The 25,790-nt window shown below is 40.9% G+C and overlaps 1 protein-coding gene across 3 annotated transcripts; it reads left to right on the top strand.

Annotated features, from left to right (window-relative positions):
- On the top strand, positions 1-25,790 carry C1QTNF3 (C1q and TNF related 3). Of its 3 annotated transcripts, none has more exons than XM_002714126.5 (6): positions 1-1,000; positions 8,252-8,363; positions 11,152-11,306; positions 15,719-15,848; positions 20,926-21,025; positions 23,818-25,790. In XM_002714126.5, the coding sequence occupies exons 1-6, from the start codon at positions 698-700 to the stop codon at positions 23,975-23,977; spliced, it is 960 nt and encodes a 319-aa protein (XP_002714172.1). In that variant the 5' UTR covers positions 1-697; the 3' UTR covers positions 23,978-25,790. The 3 variants fall into 3 exon arrangements, with proteins under 3 accessions (XP_002714172.1, XP_002714173.1, XP_069913001.1); XM_002714127.5 differs by having other exon boundaries at positions 339-781; XM_070056900.1 differs by having other exon boundaries at positions 506-961.

Genomic DNA, 25,790 nt, shown 5'->3' with positions numbered 1-25,790 from the left:
GGCTTTTGGAAACAAAAGAGAAAACAAGATAAATCCTAGGAAGGGACATTTCTCTCTTAAATCCCAAGACAGGGCACCTGAATTCAGCTCCGTGTTTCACAGTCAACCCATTGCTTTGTTCTGCCGGCATCTGGAGAGGAGAATGAGTTCCGTGAAGCGGGCCAGAGTAGGGAAACACTAGCTGTACAACTACAGAGCGAGCCGTCCCTTGATTGCCTGGGATGGGTTCCTGCTGCCATTTCAGATGAACTGATGCAGTTAAGCCGGAATTTCCTGGCAAGCTCCGGGGTAGGTTTTTCCAAAAGGCATTTTAGACCGCGAAGGCACAGCCTTTCCATGTCTAATCACAGAAGCAAACCACTGGACACATGCTCTCTGTTTCCAGCTGTATGTTTTCTCCACTCTCCAACAAAAACGTGCCAAGGTGTGACATTTGTGAACCCCACCAACTGGGAGCCGCGCTCACAAATCCGTCTTGCCTGTGGTGGGGGAAAGTGATGAATGGGAGCTGTTCTTTCTGGGGAGGAGGCTGCTGTCACTCTGGCATGCCTGCAGCCTTATTTATTACACGCCAAAGTATAAAAGCACCCAGCCGCCTGCACTTCTCATCTGCAGCCCTGGCATCTACCCGTGGAGAGCAGGGCGCCTGGGGCCGCCGCCGTCTTCCCGAGGAGGCTCTGTGGCTCTGTTGAGAACCATGCTCGGGAGGCAGCTCGTCTGTTGGCACTTGCTGGCTTTGCTTTGCCTCCCATTTTGCCTGTGTCAAGATGAATACATGGAGGTGAGCGGAAGAGCTAATAAAGTGGTGGCGAGAATAGTGCAGAGCCACCAGCAGACTGGCCGTAGCGGCTCCAGGAGGGAGAAAGTGAGAGAGCGGAGCCATGCTAAAACTGGGACTGTGGATAATAACACTTCTACAGACCTAAAACCCCTGAGACCAGATGAGCTTCCGCACCCCGAGGTAGATGACCTAGCCCAGATCACCTCACTCTGGGGCCAGGTACTCGGAATTCTCTTCTAAGGATTTCTGTGAAAGCCTAATGACTTGTTTTGTTGTTGTTGTTGCTGTTGTTGTTAAGCTAAGATTCTTAGGATCAATGCTTTTGAGAACTGTGCTAAACTGTTGTGGATCTCTTTCTGGGTTGCTCTGGGATATAAGGGGGTCTTGTCAGTTTCTGTTAGGAAATCAGCAGAAGTGGCAATGATGTGTTAAGATAAAGAGTGGCCTAACCAGCTTCCTGCTATGTGGGAACTTGGTTTCTTTCCTGCTCGGTTGGTGCAGCAGGGTGCTGAGCCACGTAGATAGATGGATTACTGTATATAATCAGTTGCTGATCCTGAGAATTGGACTTTATTAGTCCTTCCCAGCAGGAGGCAGCTGCCCTTTGAGGCTGTCAAAAGCAATCAAAGTTCTTTTGCTTTGACTTGTGAGTTGACTGGGATATTTCATACCAGTCTTGTTTCTTTGACTTACAGAAGTCTCTATTGCTAAGCCTCTATATTCAACCTGTTTTAAAAAGAAAGAGTTAAAGCAAAATAAGACCATGTATATTTAAAATACAAACCTTATGGTATGATTGATGTCTGGTAATCCAAGAGGGGTTGGTATATTGCTTGATGTATAGTTCAGCATTTAAGGAAGTATCTTTGACTCTCAGAGTAGTGTGGGAGTGAGTTAATATTTTGGTCTAGTAAATTACGTATCAGTGAAGCTTACTTTAAAACAGAACAAAAGAAACAGATTTCGACTCACCTTCTAGGCATCTACTATGCTAACAGTAGATGAGGGGGCAATAAAAATTACTTTGAATTATGTGATCTTTGAAAAAGTAGGGTTACTATAAGAACTGATGGCTTTTATGTATTAACCCATTAAGTCCCAAGTTTTCAATTCTGTGACTATTTCAGTGACAAATTTATTTCAAAGTTACTATAAGTGGTATGTGAACTGCTCAATTTAAGTCTTTTTTTAAAATTATTTATTTGGAAGGCAGAGTTAGAGAGAGGGAGAGAGACAGAGAGAGAGATCTTCCATTTGCTGGTTTATTCCCCAAATGGCCACATGGCTTAGGCTGGACCAGGCCAAAGCCAGGAGCCTGAAGCTCTAACCAAGTTTCCCATGCAGTGTCAGGGGCCCAAGCACTTGGGCCACCTTCCACATCAGCAGAGAGCTGGATAGCAAGTAGAGCAGCTGGGACTCAAACTGCCACTCATATGACATGCTGTACCATAATGTGGGCCCCATCAGTTTAAGTCTAGAGGCTGGCACTGTGGCACAATGGATAAAGTCACCGTCTGCAGTGCTGGCATCCCATATGGGCACTGGTTTGAGTCCCAGCTACTCCTCTTCCAATACAGCTCTCTGCTATGGCCTGGGAAAGCAGTAGAAGATGGCTCAAGTCTTTGGGCTCCTTCCCCTCCCATGAGGAAGACCCAGAAGAGGCTCCTGGCTTCGGATTGGCTCAGCTCTGGCCATTGCAGCCAACTGGAAAGTAAACCGGCGGATGGAAAACCTCTTTCTCTCTGTCTCTCCTTTTCTCTGTAACTCTCAAATAAATAAATAAATAAATAAATCTTTAAAAAATTTAAGTCTTTATGTCCTGTATATGAGATGATGGAGGCATAATGAGTTAAACAGGCCCTGGAAAATCTCATGCAATTGAAGTCTAACCCCCTCCTGCCACATATTAAGACGTTTAATCATCTGTTTATATGAACAGAGCAAGATTACACACAGAAACCATTGCAGATTTGATACTATCCTGGGACTTCTTTTTTTATTGTTATTTTTAAAAAAAATTTATTTGAGGAGGGAGGAAGAGTGTGTGTGTGTGTGTGTGAGAGAGAGAGAGATAGAGAGATAGAGAGAGAGAGACAGAGAGACAGAGAGAGACAGAGAGACCAGTAGACACAGAAGGAGAGAGCTCCTATTTGCTGGTTCACTTCCTAACGGCTGGGACTGGGCGGGGCCAAAGTTGGGAGCTGGGAACTCAATCCAGGTCCCCTTTGTGCTCTCACAGCTGCCTCCCAGGTTCTACTTTAGCAGGAAGCTGATGTCAGGATCCAGAGCTGGGTATTGAACTCAGATACTTTGGGTGTCCCAAATGCTAGGCTAGATGTCCTATCCTAACCTGGGACTTCTGCCTGGACCACACAAGGTGGTTGCCCCACTGTTCTGTGGAGCGGTGTCAGGAGGAAATTGCTTCTTAGAGTTTCTAGAGAAATTGAAAGCCTCTAAGTATGATGTCACTTTTAGATTATGCTTTCATCTGATAATTTTCTGACTAAAGGTTGATTAATGATGATGTGTTTTTCTTAGTGGTAAATATAATTTGCACTTTTGTTCAAGTCTCGATCTGGATTTTCCATTGCCATAGACGGTGTCCTTCTTGGCTGTGACTGTGGGAGGTCCCAGAGGTGGCAGAAGGCAGTGACACGTTGTCATTAGTTCCTGGCAACAACACTGAGCAGTCCAATGACATCCAAATTACATTTCTACTTCACCCCACCTTCTAGTCCTGGGATCCTAAAGAAATTCTTTTTTAAGCATTTATTTTAGAGGCAGATTTATACACACACACACACACAGAGGAAGAGACAGAGAAAGCGGTCTTCTACTCTCTGGTTCACTTGCCAAATGGCTGCCCCAGCCAGGGCTGGACCAGGCCAAAGCCAGGAGCCAGGAGCTTCTTGCAGCTCTCCCACATGGGTGCAGGGGCCCAAGGACCCAGACCCTCTTCTGTTGCTATACCCATTCACATTAGCAAGGAGCTGAATTGCAAGTGAAGCAGCTGGGACTCAAACCGGCGCTCATAAGGAATGCTGGCACTGCAGGCTTAACCCACTAAGCCACAACAGTGGCCCCCCTGAATGATTTCAAACAATACCCCAAAAGGAGAAACTGGGCGATTTAGAGTCACTGATATTCTGGTATTTTTCAATTCAGTTCTACCAGTAGAGATGGAGACACAAATTGAATTAAGGGTTGTACTATGCTCCTCCTCCTTTCGTTACCTCCCTCAAACCTCTTCTTTCACCTTCATTCTCCTTTTTCCTCATTAATTCCTTTTCTAAGCATTTCCTCTGCCCTACTTTGTACCAAACTTCAGGATGGGGACTGGAGAATACCAAAATAAACACACCCAACCTCCTGTCTCCTAATCATTTTGAAGATCTCCAGACACTTTGAGATGCGATGATTTTGAACAGTCCTTGCCTTGACTATTGAGACATAATGCTTTTCTTCTTTGTTTGCTTGTTTTTATTCTTTACTTCTTTTTTTCTTCATACTAATCAGTGAACTCTCTACTTAGTATAAGGTTAATCATATGAATATAAAAATTAACTGAAGATTGATCTTGGTAAAAAATAAGAATGGGAAAGGAAGAGGGAGCAGGAAGAAACGTGGGGGTATGGGTGGGCAGGAGGTAGGAGGGAATCATCATGTCCCCAAATTTGTAAATATTACATGAATAAAATTGTATCCTATAAACAAAATTTAAAAAATTTAGTGAAATTAAATTAATTAAGTTTCATTAAATGCCATGTTATTAAACAAGGTCAATGCACAACAGGCAGTTGGGGAAAAATGTCAAAGTGGTGATGGTTACTGAAGTGGATCTTAAGAGACCAGCAGGATGGATAGCCATGGCACAGACTTCAGAAAGGACCAAGCTATGAGGCTTGAGATCACCCATGAGGAGTCGGGCATAGCCAGGGCTTCTGGGCTGTGGGGAAAGGACGCTGGAGGGCTTAGTGCTTGGCTGGAAAGGATTCTGTTGGGGAGTGTGGCCTTTGCTGCCAAGAGCTTTGTTTGTTCATAACAGGGTGGTGAGGTGGTCAGATTTCTGTCCCGGAGTGGTAGTGTCCTGGTGTTCCTGGGGGATTCCAGAGGGCAGACCTGTGTTCTTTTTCCCTGGCATGTTCTCTAAATCATTCACCTGTATCTATCTCTCCTCCTCTGTCACATCCACTTCTCCTTCATCCCTCTCTCCTTCCTCTACCTTCCCTTCCTCTTTGGGTTAAAGAAGAGGTTATGGACTCTTCTTCCCACAAGTCACTACTAATCATAGAGCTTAATTCTGAGTCTCTGCCTCTAGGCCTCCATCTGGGAATAAGTGGAGCTTGTCTTCTCAATACTGCTCCCCTTCTATGCTGCCCATTTGCATGCCTTCAGCACACATTTAATTATGGGAAGGAGCTGGTAAACTTGAGAGTCTTGGGTAACAGCTGCCTCCATGCAATTTCTCCTTCATGGGGAAAAAAATTTCTGAATTAGCACAGCTTGTCCAACTTGTTCTAAAAAGCAATCAAAAGAGTCACAACCATTGTACTACTTAACTGAAAAGCAATGCTAGGGGGAGGAACGTGTGACAGAATGTCACAGGAGGGCTTTAGGAGGTGCGTGACTAATAGTAACGGGAAGTCTCTCACCACCTGGTGGCAGCTCTAGCTCCTTGATGTGCACCCAAGTGGCTTGAGCCCACATCCCAGGCCCAGTTAGCAGACTTCCATCTGCTGCCCTTAACTTCTCAAGCCCAGACTTTGAAAACAGAATCATTCTAAATTATTATTTGAGGCTTTGCAAACGTCTTCGGTTTCTTTGTATGCATCTTAGAGCAAGAAAGAAAACTCATGACCATCTCATCCAGTCTTCTGATTTAGCAGACAGGAAAATGACATCTGGGGAATGGTGACTTCTCTAAGGTCACAGAGATCTGGGATGGGATTCTGATGATTCTGGTTCCAGTTCAGTGGTTGTTCCAACAGCCTCAAGCATCTTAGCTTTCCAGTCTATTCTTACACAAATGGTTCCACTTCTGGACTTCCCCTCATTCTTTCCTTTCCCCATCCCTAAAACCCATCATTGGCAGAGTCCTAGATCTCCTGGGGTTTAAAAAGCTGTATTTTAGTGGAACACCAGAACTTCTTGGTCATTATAGATGATGATAATGTACTGTATATTTTCCTATTAAAAATAGAACTAGAAGAAAGGATTTCGAGTATTCTTATCACAAAGAAATGTTACTGTTTGTGGAGATAGTTATGATTAGCCCAATTGGGTGTCATGCAATGCATACATGTATCAAAATACCACATGAAACCCCATAAATATTCCCAATGTTTAAATGTCAGTTAAAATAAAGAAAAAATTTAAAAAACTACATTTCACATGAGCAAAATGAGTCCAGAAAATATAGAACATGTACTTCTTGTCTGAAAACAAGATGAGGAGTCAGCTCCTAAGTGCAGCTCCTGAGTGTTTGCAGGACAGTGCTTGGGACACAGATGCTGTCTGTTTTCTCTGAACAGCTTCATGGAAAATTTTAGAAAAAAAGGACAGAAGGGTGAGGACCAAGTCCATGCTCATTTTTTATTAAAAAAATAAGTAATATCTAGAGACACAGCATTGTGAAGCTTTCACCCAGTTTTCTGCTTGTATTTCTAGTGGGAGAGAAAACTTGGATTTTAGATTCTGTTTTTGCCCTTCTTCTATGTCTCTCTTTTCCTCTTCTGTCTTTCCTTTTTTATTTTCCTAAATGAATCCCATAGTAACAATATCCTGTTTTCAAAAGACCATTGAATTATAATTGGTGTCTAGGAAAGTTTCCACAAGTCTTCTGCATGACATAATTAAAAGGCAAGTTGCCAATTTAATGAGAGTCCACATTTTATATGCAAACCCAGCTCTTTTGCCAATCAACCCTCACCAGATCTTCAGCTCTTTGAAAATGAACACAAACTTTAGAAAGCTGTCTTTGTACAGAGAAGCATTTAACTAGTTCAGTGTCTCAGTGTCATGTCAGCATATTTACTACTCATTACTACTCATTAAATATGAGTCCAAAATGGGATAATAATTTACTTTTTAAAAAGTTTGACACACACACACACAGAGAGAGAGAGAGAGAGAGAGAGAGAGAGAGAGAAGAGAGAAAGCGAGAGCTCTCACGTGCTTGTTTATTCCCCAAGTGCCTGCAAAGGCTGAGGCTGGGCCAGGGTGAAGCCAGGAGTTGGGAACTCAAACTAGTTCCTCACATGGATGGCAGGGACACAGTCTCCAGAGCTATCACCTTGCATTACCAGGAAGCTGGAGGCGGAGGCCAGAACTGGAAATCAGACTCAGACACTCTCATGTGAGACAAAGGCACCTTAACACTTGGGCTAAATGCCCACCCCTCATCTTAAATTTCGAACTGCAATACATGGAATGAACTCATAGATTCTAAGTTGTTTCAGGATGGTGAGAATTAAGCTCAATAGGCTAATCCTCCACCTGTGGTGCCAGCACCCCGGGTTCTAGCCCCGGTCGGGGCGCCAGATTCTGTCCCGGTTGCTCCTCTTCCAGTCCAGCTCTCTGCTGTATCCTGGGAGTGCAGTGGAGGATGGCCCAAGTCCTTGGGCCCTGCACCCACATGAGAGACCAGGATAAGCACCTGGCTCCTGCCTTCAGATCAGCGTGGTATGCCAGCAGCAGCACGCCGGCCGGAGCGGCCATTGGGGGGTGAACCAATGGAAAAGGAAGACCTTTCTCTCTGTCTCTCTCTGTCACTATCCACATTGCCTGTCAAAAAATATATATATATGTATTAGACTTACAGTTAATAGCAATGTATTTTTAAATATTTTGTATTCTTAAAATTGTATAAGGGAATACATTTGTTAATTAGCTCCATTTAATCATTCCACAATATACAGAATAAAAATATATATATAATTTTTACTTGTCAATGTAAATAAATAAATATAAATAAATAATGTAGATGAATAAATAATGCATTGGAATAAATAATACTACGTCTTTTTTCCTCAATTTCCTTAGTTCAGCTGCTAACCCAGTACATGACTATAGTTAGTTTAATAACTATGTTTGGAGTTGGCTGTTTTTGCATCGAGGGCCATGCATGCCATCTGGCTACATCTGAGGGGTTGGAGGGTGGGATGAGGACCCCTGCTGCAGGAGTTTCGCCCTTTGCTGTCAGACCAGCAGTAGGAAAGCACCTTCAGAAGCTCTGCCCTATCTCCCCGCGCCTCTCCAAGGAACATTTCCTCCTTGACTTTGCTGTTGCCTTTTCTTTTGATCACCTATCCGCTCCTGCCACTCCTATGCCATTCATTTCCCCACCCCGTATCAGTTTTCCTGATGTTGTTGTGGGGTGATTCAAGGGCCAGAGCCTGAGGAAATTAAAAAATAAAATCCTAAGTGCTCACAGTACCTTCCCCTGAAGCTTCTCTTTCCATCTTTTTAAAGTCTCCACAAACCGGAGGACTGCCCCCAGACTGCAGCAAGTGCTGCCATGGAGACTACGGCTTCCGCGGGTACCAAGGTCCCCCTGGACCTCCAGGCCCTCCTGGCATTCCAGGTAAGGAAGAGTAAGTTGTGCTGCCAGTCTAATTGCAGATGGCACCCAGTTAGGAGCCAAGAACAAACCAAAAATAATTTGGGATTATGTGTGTGTGATCTAAAGGATATATATATAGAAAACCCAAAGGAATGAGAGTAGGGTAGGGGTTCCAGGCTTATTAAGCCAATTTTGTTGGCTAAATACTAAATTCTGTAGTATTTATTCTATATATCACTTGCAGGACCAGAACCACTCAAGACACCCTGGGGTACCAGATTCATAGGCTGGGAGACTCTTCACCAGCGTGGAGTGTGCACTGTTAGATCTTAATTGGATCCTATTCTTGGTGCCAGTATTTCTGCCACAGTGTGCTTTGTGCTTTATCCCATCTCTGATTTTCAGGGGATTTATGAAGTGTGGGCAGGGTAGGGAGGAGAACTTACTGGACTGGACTGTCGTCATCTTCACAGTGCCATTTAAGGAGCTATACACCCTTCGGTGTGATTCTAAGTCCAGCTAAGCTTCTCTTCCCCCAGTCTCAGGGACTCTCCAGGTTCAAGTGTCTCGCAGTTGATTTTCACGCCTCATCTGACCTCATGGAAGCCTTCTTGGGCTCCAGGAACAAGTTGTGTCATGTGGGATGTTGTGGAGGTGGCAGCAAGTCCTTCTAGTCCTGCAGTTCAGCCATCTCTCCTCTTCTGTGCTGCTGCCCCCATGCAGGGGGTCGTTCTGGGGACTTGCTAGGACCGCAGGTCAGCCGAGCACAGGGAAGCCCAAGGTTCCCTCTGTCCTAGGACTCCCAAACCTAACTGGGTTTTTAACTGACTTGTTCCTCTTGCAGTCGCTGGGGACAGCATTTCTTCTCGGGGTTCAACCAAAGTCCATTGTTCTTCTCTGATTCACGCCCATTGACTTTAATACTTATCAAATGTCTTTTACTATTTGAATATTTTGGACGAATCAGTCACAAGAAACCAAATATATGATTAGAAAACTCACTGTTAGACCTTGAACTATGAATCCTAGCCTGGACTCTGTCACTGCTCAGCAAGGGTAGCAGCCAGCAGGTACAGCGATGTGAGGTAAGGGGCTTCCATACTCTTGAAATATCCACAGCTCTCAACTGTTTTTGTCTAAACTGGACAGATTAGCCTTGCTTACATGTTTCCTATCAAGAAATGGCTTTCCCAAAGAACACAGTAATCTATAATAAAAAGTGAAAGTTCATCATTTAGAAGGATTGGAAGCTTGATATAAAACCTGATCACAGGTAGCATGAAAAAAATAGCAAAGGGTCCTGAAAAATAAAGGAAGAGGTGTGGATATGATTTATTAGTTAAAGTAAAATGAAGAGTTGAAATTGTTATTCATCTCTTGCTTTCAAAATTATTGTATGTTTTCATCAAGGAATTATGCCACCCCTATTATAAAAATGATTCATTTCCTCTGTATAAAACTTCAAGGAAAGAGTTGGCATTGTGGCACAGTGCAGTAAATCTCCACCCGCCTCACCAGCATCCCTCACTTAGCACCCTGGCTGTTCCACTTCTGATCCAGCTTCCTGCCAATGCACCTGGGAAGGCAGTGGAGGATGGCCCAAGTGCTTGGGGCTTTAGTTACCACATCAGGGACCAAGATGAAGTTCCTGCTCCTGGCTTCAGCCTGGCCCAGCCTCAGCCATTGTGGTCATTTAGGGAGTGAATCAGTGGATGGAAGATATCTGTCTATCTCTCCCTTTCTTTTGGGAACTCTGCTTTTCAAATAAATAAATACATAAATAAATAAATAAATAAATAAATAAATAAAATAATTCTTTTAAAAACTTCAAGGAGATAGAAGAGTATATAGAGTTACACACAAATCACTTATGATTCGTCTATTCTGGACAACACCTCTATAGGTATTTGTGTGTAATTTATTCTCATCTTGTTTTCCCCGTGAATATATCATATATTCCAAACAAAACTGATATTATGCTCTATTTATTTATAACCCTTTAATCTAAACATGTCATGGATATCATTATATATCACCAAACATTTTTATTTTAAAAAGAGTTATTTATTTATTTAACAGGCAGATTGACAGAAAAAGAGAGAGAGAGAGAAAGGGAGGGAGAGAGATATCTTCCATCTATCTGCTGGCTCACTCCCCAAACGGCTACAATAGCAGGGACTGGACATTGATGAGGCCAGGAGCCAAGAACTCCATCTGGTCATCCTCTGTGGGTCTCAGAAACTCAAGTAATTGAGTCATCTTCACTGCTTTGCAGGCATATTTGCAGGGAGCTGGCTCAAAGGTGGAGTAGCTGGGACTCAAGCCAGCACTCTGATATGGGTTGTAGGTGTCCTGAGCAGTGGCTCAACTGGCTGTCCCACAACACTGGTCCCTAAATATTTTCTTCAGCATCTCTTTTTATGACTGTATAACATCATTTATTAGACTTTGTCATTTTATTGTTTAATTCTTACATTATTGGTAGCTATTTAGATAATTTTTAATCTCTGCTATTCTAAATGATACTGAGAGATCAGTCATCTATTCAGCTTTCATCCAAGACTTTTCTCCATAGAAAAAACAGGCTTTGGAGCCTTGAGACATCTGAGGTTATTTTCTGAGCCCAATACTCCTTTTAAGAGAGGCCCAATTTGATGATATTCTTTGGCTATATTTGAGATTGCTTCAAATGCCCCCCTCCTACTACTGAGCTTGGACGTTTTTGGAGAAAGGAGCTGTGTTCATCTAAAAATAGTTGGTGAGTATGAATGCCTGGATTTTCTCATGTGGTAATGTCTGGTTGTTTAAGGAAACCACGGAAACAATGGCAATAATGGAGCCACTGGCCACGAAGGGGCCAAAGGTGAAAAAGGAGACAAAGGTGACCTGGGTCCTCGAGGGGAGCGGGGGCAGCACGGCCCCAAGGGAGAGAAGGGCTACCCTGGGATTCCACCAGAACTGCAGGTAAACTGCCCCTGGCACCCCTCCAGGTCACTTCTAACCTTGTCTGATCACCACCAAGGACTGGGCGTCAGAAGGCTTGACCTCTGGCTCAGTGCTGCACAAATTCTGAGTAAAGCTGAGTCTCACTTGTTCATCCACACCGCAGGGTATTTGCAGAAGACCTGTGCTTTCCAAACAGAGCCTTTAGGTCATTCTTAGGGAGGAGAGAAACTCTGAAGAGTGAAATCTTTTCCCTTATAAGACCACATTGCATACAAGGCAACCATGGACATAAGCTAACGTATTTTCCAAGTGAGAAGATTTGTTAAATAACAACTTGGACAGCTTAACTACATAAATATTTATATGTTTGTGTAGAATATAAATAACATGTTTAAATATATATATATATAAAATAGAATGTCTAGCTATAATATTTTAGTCATTAATTTTATTACATTCACATATTTCAACACATACATGGATATTATTCACATATTGCTTTCTCAGATTTTTGGACACAGTTTTTATGTAAATTTTTTGTATTTGAGTCATTCACACATAGTTTTTCATAGCAGATCATTTTCATTTAAGTGTAAGGTTTTTGAATCCATTTATAAGGTTACAAATCTATATCCTGTTCAAGTTTATCTATTTTTAATTTGTCTTTAATGTTTATTTTTGTCTTTGAAATTATCTTTTTAAAATATCTATCTATCTATCTGAAAAGCAGAGAGGTGAAAGGGAGAGACAGACAGAGATTGTCCATCCACTGGCTCACTCCCCAAATGACCACAACAGCCGGGGCTGGGTCAGACCAAAGCCAGGAGCTGGGAACTCCATCCTGGTCTCCCACATGAGTGACAGGGACCCAAGCACTTGAGCCATCCTCTGCACATTTGCAGGGAGCTGGATCAGAGGTGGAATAGCAGAGACTTGAACTGGTAGTCCTATGGGGGATGCTGGCATCACAAGCAGCAGATTAGCCCCATATGCCACAACACCCAAACTTTAAATGATCTTTACGTTTCTTGTTGCTAACAATATCTCAAACTTGTAATTATGGTGTTAAGTCACCAAACAAAATTACTAGGTCTGGGTTAATTTTTTTTCAGAGGCAGGGAGGAGCTAATATTTTAAAATTAATTCTCCCGAGGGACTTCTATCAATATTGAAAAATGAGCATTTTAAAAATTAAGATTATTTCTAATCAATATGTCTTCCCAAAGAAAAATTTGTGGATGAAATAAAGTAAATGGGGGCTGGCGCTGTGGCGCAGTGGGTTAATGCCCTGGCCTGAAGCGTCGGCATCCCATATGGGCACCGGTTCAAGACTCAGCTGCTCCACTTCAGATCCAGCTCTCTGCTATGGCCTGGGATAGCAGTAGAGGATGGCTGGCCCAAGTCCTTGGGCCCCTGCACCCACATGGGAGATACGGAAGAAGCTACTGGCTCCTGGCTTCGGATCTGTACAGCTTTGGCTGTACGGCTGTTGCGGCCACCTGGGGAGTGAACCAGCTGATGGAAGACCTCTCTCTCTCTGTCTCTACCTCTCTCTGTAACTCTGTCTTTTAAATAAATAAATCTTTAAAAAAATAAATAAAGTAAATGAGAGAAAGTCTATAAATGTGAGAGGCTTTTAAATAATCAGAATATAAAGCAATTCTTTTCCAAAAGACAGGGGAAATTTTGGCCTTTTATTTGGGCAGATATGGTGGTTGTTAGACTTGGAGTAAGTTCCACCAATTTTCTGTGTCTCAGTTTTTTTTTTTTTTTCAAGTGTGAAATCAAAGGTCCTGGTGTTACTTTAACTGCTCTTTGCAGTTTTTGTTACTTTTTAGTGAGTGTTGTTTGATAATTGCAGCAATATGGGATCCATGTGCCAGCATCAAATTACAAAGCTAAAGAAGAGAGATGCCACTCAGGCAGGTTAAGGCTGTTAATAAGATGGACAGTGCCCATCTCAAAGACAGACACTGTAACTCAGAACTCGTGGGTGCTTGTGCCAAGGTGAAGGGGCCCTGGAGCTGCCAGTGTAACAGTGCACATCCGTGCGGCTATTAAATTGCTCCGGTCACTCACTGCTTGGTCTTCAAACCACAGTACAATCTCTTGGGAGAACTCCTTTCACGTATGTTGCAGAAGGCAGTCTGGTCCAGGCAGTGTGTGAAGGAGGACACTCCGTGTTCCCTGAAAACAGAATCCCAGAAAGTGAAGGAATTCACCAATCTAATCCACACAGTTTCAATGACTCATTTAAAGAGGGCACTGGATTGACTTGCATAGGTGTCTCTCCCATGATGGTCTCCAGCAAAAGCGTTCTTGACAGATAGCATTTTCCTAAGGTTCTTTTAGCTATTGTTAGCAGTTTACATTGTGAAGTTCAACTTTGTGAAGGTTGGTAGTAGTAAGAGCAGTAGAGCAGGAGGAAGAGGAGGAAGAGCAGTGCCCCATTCTCTGCTTCAGTGCTATAGAAACTTGAAAGTCAATTACTGAACGACCTGCAGAATGAGCCATCAGAAATGACACAGCTGTGACTCAATCTCCTGTCTTTGGAACCTAACTACGCAGTTTATTCCGACTCACCGGGCCTTTCGGCTGCCATCATGAGCAGGTTTCTTCAATTAATTCTCTTCCCTGATGGAGCAGAAGCTTCTGGAGATCATCAGATCCTACCCAGAACGCACTCGTAACCCGTCCCAGCCATGGCTGCTGCACCGACTGGCTCCTCGCATTCCTTGATCTAAATTACTATTCCATTAACACATTTTTTTAGGCAAACTCATGCCCAGAAACGTTCACTTTCCCAATATCCAAATAGACTGCTAGTTTTGTTACACTATTTTTTGACATTTTCAATAACTAAAAACATTTCCTTTTGTCTTATAAAGATTATTCATACCTTTCCAGAAAATAGCTGTGGAAAAAAATGTCCAGAGATGATTACTATTAAAATATGATTATACATCTTTTCAGATTTGTATCTGTGTAAACACATAGACAATTTTAAAATGTGTTAGAAATATACAGTACTATTATTTCCTTATTTCATGAAGGACAATGTGTCTTAAACTGATATCAACAAGTAGAGTTCTACATCTTTTAAAGGTTTATTTTAAAGGTTTATTTGAGAGGTAGAGTTACAGACAGAGAGAGGGAGAGACAGAGAGGAAGGTCTTCCATCTACTGATTCAGTCCCCAAATGGCTGCAATGGCCAGAGCTGAGCCTATCTGGGATGTTGGTGCTATAGGTGGAAGCGTAGCCTATGCCACAGCACCGGTCCTGAGTTCTACATCTTTTTTTAAATTTTTATTTAAAAATTTTTAAATTATTTATTTATTTTGAAAGAATTACAGAGAGTTACAGAGAGAGGGAGGGGGGGAGAGACACAGATAGAGATCTTGCATCTGGTGGTTCATGCCCCAGATGGCTGCAATGGCCTAATGCTAGGCCACGTCAAAGCCAGTGGCTTCATCCAGGACTCCCACATAGGTGGCAGGAGCTCAAACACTTGCACCATCTTCTGCCACTTTTCTCAGGCCATTAACAGGGAGCTGAATTGGAAATGGAGCAGCTGGAACATAAATTAACACCCACATGGAATGCCAGTGTCACAGGTGGTGGCTTTATCCCCTAACCCACAGTGTTGGCCCCAAGTTCTATATCTTTAAAATGGATATATCTTTTTTCCTAATATAAAATTAGCATATGATCATTTTAAAATTATAGATGCAGTGAAGAAAATAAAAATTTCCCAAGGAACTTTTACTGAGATCTGCTATTAATAATTTTGTGGATATTCCTATAGATTCTTCCCTCAACTTGAAGAACCCCACCCACACAGATACATTCAACAAAGTCTGGCATCAGGTCACAATGATCTTATATTGTTTAATTTTTAATGAAGAATGTATTAAAGATATTTTTGTTATATATAATATATAGACATATATATGTATATATATACATTTTGATCAACATCAAGGATTCTCAAAGTGTGTTTGAATCATCTATTCCAAAAGAAATTAATAGATATCTGCTGGGGAGAAATAATACAGGGTGAACAGAATTTAAAAACTGACTGTATGGTTTCTCCAATTCTTTAATATGTTAATGTGAACTTGTTAGGTACAAATGGGTATTTTATGCAAATTTCCCCTGTATTACTTAATAACAAAATTTTAATGACAAAATTTATTTAAAGAGTGATGTCTCCTGAAACATAGGTTCAGAATTGTGACTCTACATAACTATTCTAATGGTTGCATAGCATAAAAATGTTAGAAATTACCATAATTTATTTACTCTCTGTCTACAGATGGATATTTATTTCCAATCTTGCTGTGATAAATAATGTTGCAATAAACTTATTTATGTGGAGAGATTATTTAAGATAAATTGCCTATTAACTAACCAGAAAATCTTTCCTTAGATTGCATTCATGGCATCTCTGGCAACTCACTTCAGCAATCAGAACAGTGGGATCATCTTCAGCAGTGTTGAGACCAACATTGGAAACTTCTTTGATGTCATGACTGGTAGATTTGGGGCCCCAGTATCAGGTGAGATGTAAATATAAATGACTGGGTTGATCAATCTAGGCCTCAAAAAAGAATAAGAAGGCAGGGTAAGAGGAAGGAGGTGAAGGAGATGGGGAACAAAGAAAGGAAGAAACTAAGGTGGAAATGTGTTCTGATTCTGTCTGAAATAAGTAGCTTATGTAGATTTCTGATGGATTTGAAAATAAATGAATTGAATCTGAAGGACAAAAACCCTTTCAAAAATGATGGTCAGGATTAGTAAGATGAACTCTGATTGGAACTGAACCAAACAATCCCTAAGAGGGCATAGTTACCTGTCCTTAGAGAGCAAGTCTCACACCTTCAGTGTGTTGTGACCTTGTTCTCATCCCAAGAAGGCCCAGTATGTTTTTTTCCTTTTTAAAAGTTTATTTGCATGCATTTCATAAATACAACTTTAGGAATATATAGGAATATAGTAATTCTTCCCACCATATCCGCCTACCCACCCACACTCCTATCCTTTTTTCCTCTTCCCTCTCCTGTTTGTCTATTTTCATTTAACTTTATACACAGAAGATTAACTCTATTCTAGGTAAAGAGTTCAGCACTTTGTATGAGGGAGAAAGAAAAAGAAAGAGAGGAACAAATAAACAGAAACAAAGAAACCCTAAAAACAAAAAATATGAAAAAAAAAACAAGAACAAAAACTGTTCTTCAACAGTCCAGACAATGGCTGTTCAAAGTCATTACATCTCAATTCTAATTTGCTTCTTTTTTTTTTTTTTAATTTTTTTGGAAACTTAATTATCTTTAAAGAGGAACCCAAGAATGATACATCTTTTGCAAGCACTTAAGACATAACTATAATTTGTGTGACATAAGAATACTCTCCACTTAATACACTAACACGCATGCATTTATTTGAGAGAGAGCACTCCCAATACTGATTAATTCACTCCCCAAATGCTTGCAAGGGCTGGGCCAAAGTCAGGAGCCAGGAATTCACTACAGGTCTCACACATGGATGTCAGGAACCCAATCACTTGAGCCCCTCCCTGCCTCCTCAGGGAGTCTGTGTTAGCAGGAAGGTGGAGGCTGAAGCCAGGGCCCTGAAGCAAATGCGCGTGCTCTGACATGGGATGCCAGAACCCTAACTGACACTGCCAGCCTAAATGCTCACTCCTAAGTTTTTTGAATTAAAAGAAAAAAATTAGGAGGTAGCACATTTGCATATTTTAAAAGCTAAAACAGTTTATGCAAGTAGATTTTCTCTCTTTTTTATCTAAAACCTAGCCCACTCTGCACAAAAACATCCTTGCTTTTTTTTTTAACAGTATATTTTAGAATTCTTTTCATACCGTTTCTTCCTTCTTTCTTATAGCTGGATGTCCCAAAGTATAATTACTTATTCCCTTATTGCTGGGCATTTGTGTTGTTTTTAGTTATTTTGGTATTAAAAGCAAAGCTGTAATGACTTTGAGTAAACTATATTGTAATTGAGCCTGTTCAGATATCCTTGTAGGCTAAAATACCAGCAGTAGGATTATTGGGTGAAAGGATGAACTTATCTGTAAGATTGATCAGTTTTACCAAATTATTCTTCGTGTGGTTGTACCAATGTATGTCTATTATCAAAATATGGAAGTATTTACTGCCAGAAAGCCTCATCAATGAAGTATGCTTTCAAATTATATCTGGACATAGGTAAAAAATGCTATTTAAAAAACAAAAACTTTTGACTTTGAAATAATTTTAGAAGAGTCACAAAAGTATTACATATCATCCTATCTCCTTTAGGCAACATTTTCCTATGTTAGCATTTTATATAATAAATGATAATGACTAACATGAAGGAATGAACCTATGTTCAACAGTATGACAAAAATTATGAACTTTATTTCAGATTGCCCCAATTTTTAGTTTCTTCTCTAGTCTGTCCATTTCTACCAAAAGTTCTTGCATTGGTTCTTTCATGGGGTTAGTTATGTCATTAATATATTTTAAACTCATTATGGATATTTGGCTATGTTTTTCATCTACTACATAACATATTTCATCTTGGTGAGTATTGCTCATTGGGGTAATTTCTGTTGTTTTCTACTTTTAAAAATTAACTGCTGACTGCATGAGTTGGGTTTGCCTGGACTCACAGTCTGTAGTAGCTGTAGGGGAAAAGGAAGGGCCGGGGTAGCCCTCCAGTCTTGGAACTCAATGGCTCCCTCCTCTGTGGCCCGAGGGCTGACTGATTCCTTTCAGTATGGCCTCCGTGTGTGCTTTCCTGACATGGCCTCACTTTCTCTGCCGCCCCAGACTGCACCAGATTAAGGAGTTCTTCTCAGACCTGCCTTGCACTTGCCGGTTCCCTGGCTTTTAGGAGCCTTATTTTTGCTGGCAGCTTCTGAGAGCGGCACTGCTTTCCACATTCTGGACTTTATCGTCACCTTCCCCTCAAATGCAGCCTTTTCTTGTCTCAGCTCTGCTCACAGGAGCTTCCTTTCAGCAGCTGCACATGAAAGCAAGGCGCCTCCAGCAGGGACTGCATTTTTCCTGGCACTGTTTGAGAGCTGCTGCTGCCGGGCCTCCTCAGAACCCCTCCCAGCCCTAGTGTCACCTGTATGTGAGTCTGCAGCACGTAGAGGACTCTGGATGTCTCAATTAGAGGTGTTCAGCCTCCAATTCAATAAATTCATGAGATTCAATAAATTATATGAGATGTTTAACACCTTACTATAAAACAGTTTGTGTTAGGTGATCTTGCCCAACTGTAGTTTAATGTAAATGTTAGCTAAGCTGTAATGTTTGGTAGGTTAGGTATATTAAATACATTTTCCATTTACTATATTTTCATTTTACAGTGGGTTTAGATTTATCAGGATGTAATCCCATCATAAGTCAAGGAGCATCTGTATTTTAAAATTTACTGATTTTTTTTTTCAGTTGCCTAGTTTTGCAGAAAATGGGTTTATTCTGGTTTTTGATTTTCAGTTTTCCCTGTTTTGTATAGAGTACCCAGCTGGAAAAGAGAAACAGTTATGGATAATGTGGTCATGGTACAGTTGTCACAAACGCTGTTAACGTGTGCCTTGTTTCATTAGTCAGCAATGAACTGACATATGACGCATGTGAAGCAACCTTTCACCACACTTCGGTCTGCTTTAACATGCTCATATTCATGTGGCTTTATGCTCTGAAGGTTTCTATTATGATTTCCCTGTGGCTGTTTTGTTGAATATGATCCATGCCACTTATTGCAGATCTACCTGGTCAGCCCAGATCTACCTGGTCAGCCATTGCACTGTTTCTCCTGGCTTCAGTGACCTTGTAATTGAAAACTAAAGACTTGGTTTCTAGAGAACTCTCTTGGGTTGGATGCCATTCTGGTGACAGCAACTATGAGAATTCCTCCAACAGACTGCAAAGTGACCCTTTTGTACTTTTCAGCTTTGATGAAATAGAAAAGGTTAAATTCTGCACTCACAGTAACACAAAGACCTGAGGACCACAGTGTGAGTGTGGTGCCTCTGGCTGCAGTACCTGCAGTTGTGAGAAAGCCCTTTGTGAATATCACATGGATTTACTTCTGTGTTTCCAATTCCAGGCATTTCATTTACTCAACATCTGGTTTCTTAGTCTGTTCTTTCAAAGATGTTTTTGCCATCCATATTTTTATAGTACTCATCATTTTTGAGGAAAACTAATACAATTTCCTGTTATTTTTGATTCCAGCTTTATATTCTTGAGCCACTGAAAATTGTGTGGAAGGGAGGAAGGAAGGGAATATCATTATGTCCTTAGAATTGTATCTACAAATCACATTGAATCTATTCAAAACTAATTTAAAATTAAAATAAAACAAATCAAAAATATAAAATTGTGTGTGGGTGAAGATTTGTAAAATGTAAAAACACTGGAGATATATATATATATATATACATACCATTTTGTTTAAATCCTTTAATTTTTATTTGCTTCTACTTTTCATCTGTGGGTCAATCTCTAGGCATACGAATGGGTGTGACTGATTTTTGTATAATTACCTTTGTACCCAGCACATTGCAATTGTACTTTTAAAATTTGGTTTGACTTGACTCAGAATCAGATGGGTCAACATTGACATCCTTTCAATTTCCATATTAGTTGCACACTTGGAAAAGAAATAGAATCGATCAGTGCTCTTTTTTTAAAAGATGTTTATTTCTGCATTTTTCTCTTGCAGGGCTACTAGTTTAAAAAGGTCACATGAAAATCAGTAAGAGCTTGATGACTTATATTCACTCACTTCCAAAATGCACTCGCAGATGCAAGCACATGTAGAATTGGGGGCATTTCCTTTCAGCAGTTCTCTTTTATCATTTCAATAAAAGCACCTTCTATGCTGGCATTTAGAGTACATCAGGCCATATTAAATTGCTTTCCGTGAGGAGCCCCAGGCTCTAGTAAGAAATCACACATCTTTTAAAGTATGTTGGCCTTTTTCAAATCAAGAGGATACAGACTTTCAGTAACAAGGTCAACATGGCAGTCACAATTAGATTTTTCTGTCTATTACACACTACTTCACTCTTACAATGAATAATGTGAGAAATTACTCAAGCTGTTTCTTTGAAACTATTAAATCTTCATTCTGTGTTACAGTATTGCCTCACTTTTGGCCAGCACCTTCAGTGCTTATAGGCATCTGGTTTAATGTTCTATTGAGTCATTTGTTAGGCCAAGGAACATAACATACATTTACCCACAGAGCTCTATGTACCTTGTCAATAAGAGTCCTGTGACAGCTGCTGCTGATAGTTAACCTACACCTAGAAAGAGCATTTTGTCAGGAGACAAGGTAGTGAACTTCAGTTCAGGTGAGTAGATTCCTTCTCCTAATGACTTCGTCTTATTTTTAGGGATACACGATGCACACAATGAGAAAATCTCAAATATCTTAAAGTACTTTGAAGGTGATCAGATAAAGAAACCCTTAGACAAACAAAGGCCAAGAAGAAATAAAGTACCACATAGACTATTAACAAAATAAATGTGGAGTCATTTGATATATCTTCCTGCTATCTCCAGCTCCTTGCTGTGCGATATGTTAATGTAACTCTGGATAAATACCTGCTTTTTTCAGGGGTGTATTTCTTCACCTTCAGCATGATGAAGCATGAAGATGTTGAGGAAGTGTACGTGTACCTTATGCATAATGGCAATACAGTCTTCAGCATGTACAGGTGGGTGGTCTTTTCTGTCATGGGTCTCTGTGCTGCCATTGTTTGTTCAAAGGATGCTCAATGACAGGCATGTGTATAGGAACCAGCAGAGCTCCTTCCAGCTCTTGTCCTCAATGACAGCATCACACACCAAAATATGGCAGGGTCTTACTACTGCTTGGGAAGAAATAAATCTGATGAACTTAAGCATCAGCATGTTGGAAAGAGGTTTTGAGCCAACTACTACCAGCTCCCCCTCCCCATACCCATCCATTTGAATTCTTTTCTTAACCCATACTTTCCTTCTCTCACTGCCATTCCTTCTGCTTTCCTACTCTTCTTCAGCTTTAGCCAAGGACTTAGGCCTTTTGGTGGCTTTCTCCTCTGTTGTCCTGGGCTAGTAGGTTCCAAAAGTTGGGAATAGGTCCTCCCTCTTCAGGTTGTGCTACTGTTCTGATATTTTTCCTTGCCACCTGGCCCTGTCTCCTTGGGCAAAAAGGAAATAACACTCTTTGCTCCAAGATTACCTTGGGATATGTCAGAGAGGCAGTGAGTCAATGCCTTTCTCATACTATTTTTGATAAATTTGGATGATTGATTAGCTTTTTTATTCTAGAGCCTAGCCTAAGTGGGAATATATATTTGAAATGCCAAAACAGAAAAAGATGAATTAGTGTAGGTGTAACTTCTGCAACAAAGTGATGCAGGATATGGGGGCTCGATCACGCAAGAACTATTTTCCTATACCAAGCCAGGGCAAGGGTTCTAGGTTGGGGAAGGATGGGAGAGGTGGAAAGTGTGGAGGAGGGAGTTGTGCAGATGCTGGGAGGGGGCTTCTTCCTTCTGGTGTTTGAAGGAGCCAGGCTGATGAAAGCGGCTGTGCCATCTATAAAACTGATTTCTAAATGCATGTAGGTCATTTTCATTGGCAGAGTCAGAGGAGGAAAGGAAACACTTGTGGAAATTTGTATGCATCAGATGTTCTTTTCAGAGAACTTGATCACATTGTTCCCCACCCCTAATCCCATCCACCCAATGCAAGGACAGCAAGGGCACTAGTGTAGCCCCTGTAGGGGAGGGCAACATGGATTCTGGCTTTCTCTGTTTCTCTGGTTTTGAAATATCCATTGAGTTCTTCTTTCTAAAATTAGCATATGTATCTCCCCATCTCTGCCTCCATGGGAGATAGTCTAAACCACCATTAATGCATCAAGTTCAAAGTCCAGAATGGGCAATGAGGAACTCTTGTCTTCCAAAATTGATCCCATATCTCTTTATCACCTGATTCTGTCTTCTGTGAGAGTTCTTTCTTTATTTTTCTCTATGGTCACATCTAAATGGTGAGTAGGTTTTCTCAAGGCTTTTTCATAGCCTACTTCCTGCTGTTGCAAATTTGAGGGCTAACTTCTCAAGCCTTTAAAAGGTCAAATTTGTGTCTTTGGTGCTTCCATTTCCCCCGAACCTTAGAAGGCTCTATTCATTACCAGTCAGTTACCTGTCTTAGTACATCCTACCCAATGTGCTTTTCTTGACAGACAGCTTTTCTGTTCTTCCTCTGATTCTATGTCCTCATACCTTATCCCAGTTTTCTAGTGGTTACCATGATGCTGTCTAAAACAGATTTGAGCAGAAAGTCAACATTTTTAACTATCAGATTGTGACACAGCTCTATTGATTGAATAAGAAGTCTTAATTGGGGCGGTGTCATGGCTCACTTGGCTAATCCTCCACCTGCGGCACCAGCATCCCATATGGGTGCTGGGTTCTAGTCCTGGTTGCTCCTCTTCTAGTCTAGCTCTCTACTATGACCCGGGAGGGCAGTGGAGGATGGCCCAAGTTCTTGGGCCCTGCACCCCATGGGAGACCAGGAAGAAGCACCTGGCTCCTGGCTTCGGATCAGCGCAGCACTGGTTGTAACAGCCATTTGGGGAGTGAACCAACGGAAGGAAGACCTTTCTCTCCCTCTCTCTCTCTCTCACTATCTATAACTCTGCCTGTCTAATAAATAAAAAAAAAAGAAATCTTAATTGGAAAACCCCAACTTTATCTGCTCTTCCAGATATAAAACTCAAATGACTTTGCAACCTTGTTCATGCCCAAAAATCCAGACTCTATTTACTTCTTCCACTTAAAACATGTCAGTTCTTGTCTGAGCTCATCTTTTATAAAAATATTTTTCTAAAAGTAGCAAACAGTATTTTTTTTTTCTAATCTCTCTCCTTAGAGTATAGGCATAGGTCTATTTTCTGAGTTAGCCCTTGTTTTCACCACTATATGCCATAAATTTCCAGCTCAGTATTTTCTCACTGCTCCCTGCAACATATTTTCTTTTGAGTTATGGGAGCACCCTCTGTTACTGCCAAATTCTAGATTAATTATTGAAAGCTAAACAACTGTAGCAAGGGCCTTATGTAATAATTCAAACATAATAGAACTTTTCCTTCTCATCAGTCCAGGATGTAGGCAGGGTAGGGGAAGGGTTCCAAGTTGGGACAGGGGACAGAACTCTCCTCTACAAAACCTTCAGGAATCCAGGAATCCAGGCTTCAACACACAGCTTCCAAGGTCATTCTAGTCATTGTTGCTAATGTTCTTGACAATCATAAGGAAGAAGGGGCAAGGAGGGCTGTTTGTGCAAGTTTTATTGGCTAGCTTTGGAAGGAGCACATGTCATTTCTGCTCATATGTCATTGACGGAACTTAATCACATGACCATACCTAAATGTGAGAAAGAAGCAGATGACAGATTTTGATGAAGAGCTGTCTATTCGTTATAAACACTAAGCAGTTTGTGTCTCTTTTTTTCTTACCAGCTATGAAACAAAGGGGAAGTCAGATACATCCAGCAACCACGCAGTGCTGAAGCTGGCCAAAGGGGATGAGGTTTGGCTAAGAATGGGCAACGGTGCTCTCCATGGGGACCACCAGCGCTTCTCCACTTTTGCAGGCTTCTTACTCTTTGAAACTAAGTAAACATATGAATAGGAATAGTTCTACTTTGGGGAACATTTGTAGCTGAGCTGGGATTGTTACGATGTGAGGAACAATAAAGTTGAGGGTTCTAAAGCCTGTATTTAAAAAAAAAATTATTGGTTACATTGCTAATCATGCTACAGATACACCAATACTGTTAATGACTCAGGGGCTCAGCATATAAACCATGTGAGTTTTCAGAGATGACCTTGACTAATATACCCAGCACTTTTATCACTCTTCTCTGGCACTAAAAGAGAATTCTCCTCTGATGCAGACTGGAAATCATTGTTCCTATCAGAGAAGTCATTTAAAAAAGTTCTTAAGTTGATATAAGCGTTCAGGAGCCTCTGAAGTTCTTTGTAATGTTTCAGAGAATATGATACAATAATCATGATGGAGCTGGGAAAAGAACAGAGGTGCTAGCCAGGACCTGGGTACCAGAAACATCTGTAAAGTCCAGACTAGGAAGTAACAGTGATCCAGTGGGTCAATATTCTCAAAGTCTAAGTGTTGTCTAGTAATTCCACTTAGTTTTTAGGTAGAAGAAGTATTGACAAAGCCCACAAAAAATTGACTCCTCTTTTTAAAATAAAGATATTTCTGTTGTAAAATCTTAACTTCTAATGCTTGTACTTTTAGAAATAGAATTTTCTCATGATCCAGGCTGTAGATTGTCAATCTGGTTTGTCAGATTGAATCTTTGCCACTGTAATTTCTTGAGTTGCAGTGGATCTTTGATGACTTTAGGCTGCATGACCAGCTGAGATGGTCTCTTAATGATGCATGTCTCTTGAGGACAAAATCTTTTTTCTTAATTTGGAAATTACTCCAACAAGTTAATCCTTTGCACATGCTATATCATGTTGGAGGGACTACAAACTCTATTGTGTACAGTCCAACTAATGGCTACACAAGGATATTCCATTTAAGAGACATGTGAGAAACCTTTTGGTCAAGAAAAAATATGATTTCCTGTATTGATTACTGTATTAAGCCATATTCACAGAGCAGCTTTTACATACCAGGTTTGTAAGAGGTGCCCCTAGCTGTTGCCTCTGCTTCCCCACCCCAAAATCTATTCTCAGAAAATAAATTTGGTGCCAAAGCAACATTTGCAAGAATATGCTATAAGTTCTGTAGGAAGTATGTAAATATGGTGCCCCTAACTGATTGGTCTTAAACAAAGGAAACCTCATTGGAATACGCATTTACTCTGATGTTGAGCCATATTTAAAATGCACCAAAGAGAGGCCTATCTGAAAAATATGCAATGAATTCTCTTTGAAGTAATGAACCCTCCAGTTATTCTGTATTTCCACAAAAGCTTTTTAACTATGGATTTCTTAGTGTTGCTCACCATTCCATGTGAGGTGGGGAGAAGTAACGAGGGCAACTCAGTACTAACTCAGTACCCTTCATGCTCAGTTCAGCTTTTGACTCTTTCCTTTGATCCACAAGCCTTTTGAAACTCTTTCTGAATCCACATGTAATGCTATCTTAAAGTGTATGGTTAGTAGCTATTATTGGCTTGGCCAGTAATGATTTTGTGATTATGTATATGTTTGTCTACTCTAGGCTATTTGGTTATGTGGTTGAAGTTGAAGTTTACTCTGATCAAATATCATAAGTATTTCATAGAAGTGTATTATCAATAAGTAATTGAATGTTGTGTGTTGACCAAAAAGATTCATATCTGGAAAGCATACGTTGCCTAATGCACTAGAGGAAAACTGTGGCCTGGCTTTAGGTAAAACTGCAATAAAAATGTAACAAGCAATATGTGAAAATAAATATGCCTTTGTAAAATGAA

The sequence above is a fragment of the Oryctolagus cuniculus genome, chromosome 14 (genome assembly GCF_964237555.1).
Source record: "Oryctolagus cuniculus chromosome 14, mOryCun1.1, whole genome shotgun sequence".
Classification (NCBI taxonomy): domain Eukaryota; kingdom Metazoa; phylum Chordata; class Mammalia; order Lagomorpha; family Leporidae; genus Oryctolagus; species Oryctolagus cuniculus.
The sequence above is the reverse complement of the archived record's forward strand: the minus strand, read 5'-3'. Positions and strand labels throughout refer to the sequence as shown.